The 4785-nt window shown below is 33.4% G+C and overlaps 1 protein-coding gene across 1 annotated transcript; it reads right to left on the bottom strand.

Annotated features, from left to right (window-relative positions):
• LOC110022233 (UDP-glucose 4-epimerase GEPI48-like) lies at positions 1–4644 on the bottom strand (the record flags this gene model as incomplete). Its single annotated transcript, XM_020721064.1, is given in 8 exon segments — positions 1–322; positions 441–532; positions 610–692; positions 1879–1960; positions 2736–2963; positions 3046–3147; positions 4031–4166; positions 4595–4644. Coding segments are annotated over 8 exon segments (867 nt in total), but the record flags the coding sequence as incomplete, so codon positions are not given.
• Between the last annotated feature and the right edge of the window lie 141 nt (positions 4645–4785).

Raw genomic sequence — 4785 nt, 5'->3', positions numbered from 1 at the left:
TGATATTTTGAAAACTGTAAATTACAAGATTTATCTATAGTTCACAGATTAAATCCATTTTCAACGAGCTAACTCAGCTACATAAGCAAGCTACAAGGCCTAGTTGTAATTCAGAAGGCCGGGTGGGTAAATTTTATTTTTAAAGGCTTTTATATTAAGAATTAGCATTCTTATTAACATAAGAAAAAAATTATTAGCTCATGAATGTAATTAAGCAGGCTCTTCAACTTAGCTCTCAGATTCCGCAGCTTCATATCCGTAAGGGTTTTTGCTAGCCCAGTTCCATTGATCACGACACATCTCCTCAATTCCATACTTGGCTCTACATAACAGATGATTCCATGTATGTTTGTAAGAAGATAATTGTGTTTTTAGACTACTAATTAAGAGATGATTGAGAGAGTAAAACATTTATATATGTTTTGATGTTTTATGCACACCTCCAATTCAACTCCTGCTCAGCTTTCTCGGTGGATGCATAGACGATTTCGGCGTCGCCGGGCCGCCTGTCAGCCATGATCAAAGGAATTTTCTGCAGTGAAATATTGATGGGTTAGTGAAGAAAGGAGATGTGACACTTAAAACTCTGACAAAAAAGTTTGAAGCAACCTTTCCAGATGCTTTTTCAAATGCTGCTACCATTTCTAGCACAGATGTTCCCTTTCCAGTTCCCAGGTTATAGACTTCACAGCCTGTGGCAGCCAGATTTGTAAGAACAATAACAAAGAGATAAATAAAACACAAAAATAAAAAATAAAAAAATATTAATGGGTTGTTTGGGATCACTTTTGTAATTTATCTTGTTTATGTTTTAATTTGAAACACATAATTTTTGTGACATGAGAGAGTCTCGCATGATCGTCGGATAAGGAAGTCTGTGATTCTGATGGCAGAATTTCCACGATTCCACGACGCCCGGCAGCCACAATCATAGAAGTATCTATTGCCAATATTTCTTTTGTTTGTCTAGTTTTTGGTTCTTTCCTATTTTTCTATTTACAAATTAGGTTATTTTTCTATTAGGTAATATTTATACGTGTATTGGGTTGTTTGAGTTTTCAGTTTGTTGATTTTATGAATTAAGAGACGTTTGTTTGAATTTTCCTACCCGGAATGTTGTATCCAATTTCTTTTGTAAATGATGTAATTGCATCTTTTGCTTAGAAACAGGTGATAAAATCAAAGAGGAGATGAAGTCATGATATCTAAAAGATAAGTACCAAGCAGAGAAAGCTTAAGGTGGTGTTTGGCTGCACCTTGATTTTATGTTAAATTGGACTTATCATACGAAGATGGAGATCACTCCCGATGGGAGTGAATCCTTAAATCCGGCCCGCAATCGAATTTAGTAAATTCGGATTTAGGGGAGGACACAATAAACAGAGATGGAACGCATATAATTTTTATTTTACGGAGCTTTGAATTTAATTTGCATTTTTTTATGTTTGGCTAGATTTATCTTAAATCCATTACTATATACTATTTAAACAATGCTACCAAACACCGCCAAAAATTTGATGTCTCCCATAACATAACATAACACTAAAGACACACATATGTATATAAATACATGGAGATTTATATGTGCATGTACGTACTTAGGTTTCGTGGGTGTTATGTTATTTGAGCAAGGAACATCACAGAGACTATCCCCCAAGCACCCCTCTACCACCACTGATCGCCATAAAATTTTTTTCTTAATTTAGATTGCACTGTGAACTTGTATATCCAAACCCAACAGAATTTGGATCACAAACTCAAATCAGTAAATAATTATTCCATCCTCATACTGAATCTTTTATGGAGTAGGTAAGGTTACATTAGGCAGGCAGCTATCAATCCAAACAGAAAAAAATATCAGGAAAAGATGAACTTTACCAATACTTTTGTCTTGGAATAATTTCTTAAGAGCTGCAAGATGTCCATCAGCCAGATCCAAGATATGAATATAGTCACGAACCTGGAGCCATAAAAAATACATCAAAACAATTATGTGAGCGGCAGCGAAAGATTTTAGCAGACAATAAAGCACATCATACAGATAGAAGATATCAGTAAAGTCGCAAGATGTGATCTGACCGATTAAACACTAAAAATTTTGCATATATGAAAGTACAATCAAAATAATGAAGTTACAAACTGTAATGGATAAGAATGCATAATATAGACCAGAACACAGGATTTTAACAAATAGAGAGGATGAAAATTCGAAGTGGTAATATTGACGAGGGTACCCAGCAAGAAGATTTCAATAAGTTTAAATATTTTAAAAGGCCAAAAGAGCTCATGGACCATATCCTAATATTGTTAATCAATAACTACTGCAATCAAACAAACAGGAAAATTGAACTCGGCACACCAAGCTTTAAATTATTTAGCTGAAAAATCCAACAAGAAAATCTACCAAAAATGTATAAACAGCAAGGGTTACAGCTTCAAACTGAGCACTTAAAGAATGGAAAGATCTAGAGGAGAACAACAAGATTATTAACAAACAAGGTGAGTTGGGCATTTTGTTTTATTTATTTATTTATTTATTATTTTTAAAATTTTTATGCAAATAAATCAAGTGGTTCATTCAACAACAACAACAACAACAAAGCCTTAATCCCACTACGTGGGGTCGTCTACATGAACCCTTTTTGTCCGTCGAGTCCTATTTAGAATCAAGTGGTTCATAATAATTATATTTTTATTTCTCATAAATAGCTTAAGAACAGAATCAAAAGTATTACCCCAGTTCCATCCTTGGTACTATAATCACTTCCATAAACAGTAAGTGCAGGCCTCCTCCCAACAGCAACTTGTTGTACAAAGGGCATCAGGTTGTTAGGTATTCCTCGAGGATCTTCACCAATTTCTCCACTGGGATGAGCACCGACAGGATTAAAATATCTAAGAAATATTATATTCCAATCAGAGTCTGATTTGTGTATGTCACGGCACATATCTTCAATTATAAGCTGCAATCATCTTATTATGTTAGCAGAAGTGATCAGAAGATGGAATTAAGATTATGGACAGTAAGAAACATGAGAGAATAACCTTAGTTCGCCCATAAACATTTGCTGCACTGAGAGGGAACTCTTCTGTGCAGGGAACTTGCTTTGGCCATCCATAAACAGTTGCTGATGATGAAAAAATGAACTGAAAATAATTTCACAAAGGATGAGTCGGTTTTATGTTAGAATATTGCATAGGGGCTGTAAACATACTGAAAGAAAAGAGGAAGGAGATCTAAAAAAAAAATTACATAGGGGCTGTAAACATACCGAAAGAAAAGAGGAAGGAGATCTAAAAAAAAAATTAGTAGAAGTAAAGCTTGCTTTCTGGCAAAAGAGTTCCCGAAAAAATTTGTGTTAATATTTAACCATTAAATATAAATATTTATCATGCATAGTGTTAATAAAATATTAGGTGAATCTTCATCCCAAAAAGCCTCCACTGCTTAAACACTGGAACAAAGACTATTTGGTCATTAATACACAAAAAAAAAAAAGCCTGGACGTGTCATTTAATCATCATATACCCTTAGTTCCCCATGTAATGTGTAAGCTAATGAAAAGATCAGCTGTGATTATTCTACAACCCTCTGCTATACAAATCACATAGTTAAACTTTGCAGTTAGTTTGCTAAACGAAAAAAACAGTAATAATATAATCTAAGCTCAAGCAGGTGCAATGTTACCTTTTATTTTTAATTTCCTAGATGATTAGTGGATATGAATTTCATAAATTCTATGATTATTGTTTTAGTATACATACTATTAAAATAGACGTACTACTAGCACTCCAAAAGTTTGTCTTTGCAACTTAAACTAATTACATAACCAGTCAAATAATAATAAAAACAAATGAAGACATTTTGCTATTAAAAAAAGTTGCTGGTCTTCTAAATCACCAGTTTTAATGAAACAAAGGAGCCTATAAATAATGCTCAGATTAAACATATGCATAAATAATTGGAGACTAATTGGGCCCTGAAAAATAGATATTAATTACATGATAAAAGAGAAGGAATAAAGCTCACATTTTTGCAGCCATGAGCAGCCATCACTTCTAAAAGAGTTATTGTACCAATAAGATTGTTGTTATAATAAAGCAAAGGCCTCTGGACACTTTCCCCCACAGCCTTCAACCCAGCAAAATGAATTACAGCATCAAACCTGCAGGTTAAAATGACATTCATACAGTTATTGTTAGATCAAAATGATAAACTCCAAACTTAAGTGACGAGAATAATCAACAGAAATACCAATACAGCAACAGCCTGAGAAAAAAATTTAGATTAATAGATAGTAACAGTACGGTAGGATTATTAATCAAGAACTGCAACTCAATGCTAAGCTGCAACTCATGCAATTTCTTATGAATTTTAATGAAAAAAGGCAATGCACCCACAAAATTAGGAATGAAAACATTAATAGTAAAAGCAATCAGAAAGCCTTAGCGCAACAACAATTCCATCAAAAAGCCTTAAAAGGGGCTAAGGTATTTCAAAATTTTTAATACAAAGTATCAACAACTTTAATTACACAGTCAGAGAGACATGAAAAAAAATGGAAAAAAGAAGAAAAACCGCATAAATACTCACTTCGTAGAAGCAAATACTTTGTTTAATGCTTCTCTATCCCGAAGATCAACCTGCATAGTGAAAAAAAAAAAAAAAGGATCTTTACCATGAAATTGATAATGAAGAATGAGACAACTAACAGTTTTCAGACAATGTATAACTTATGCCAAGATAATAGGAAGTAATATAGCATGCAACATTCCCTTAACAGT

Source organism: Phalaenopsis equestris, unplaced genomic scaffold (assembly GCF_001263595.1).
Source record: "Phalaenopsis equestris unplaced genomic scaffold, ASM126359v1 Scaffold000174, whole genome shotgun sequence".
Classification (NCBI taxonomy): domain Eukaryota; kingdom Viridiplantae; phylum Streptophyta; class Magnoliopsida; order Asparagales; family Orchidaceae; genus Phalaenopsis; species Phalaenopsis equestris.
The sequence above is the reverse complement of the archived record's forward strand: the minus strand, read 5'-3'. Positions and strand labels throughout refer to the sequence as shown.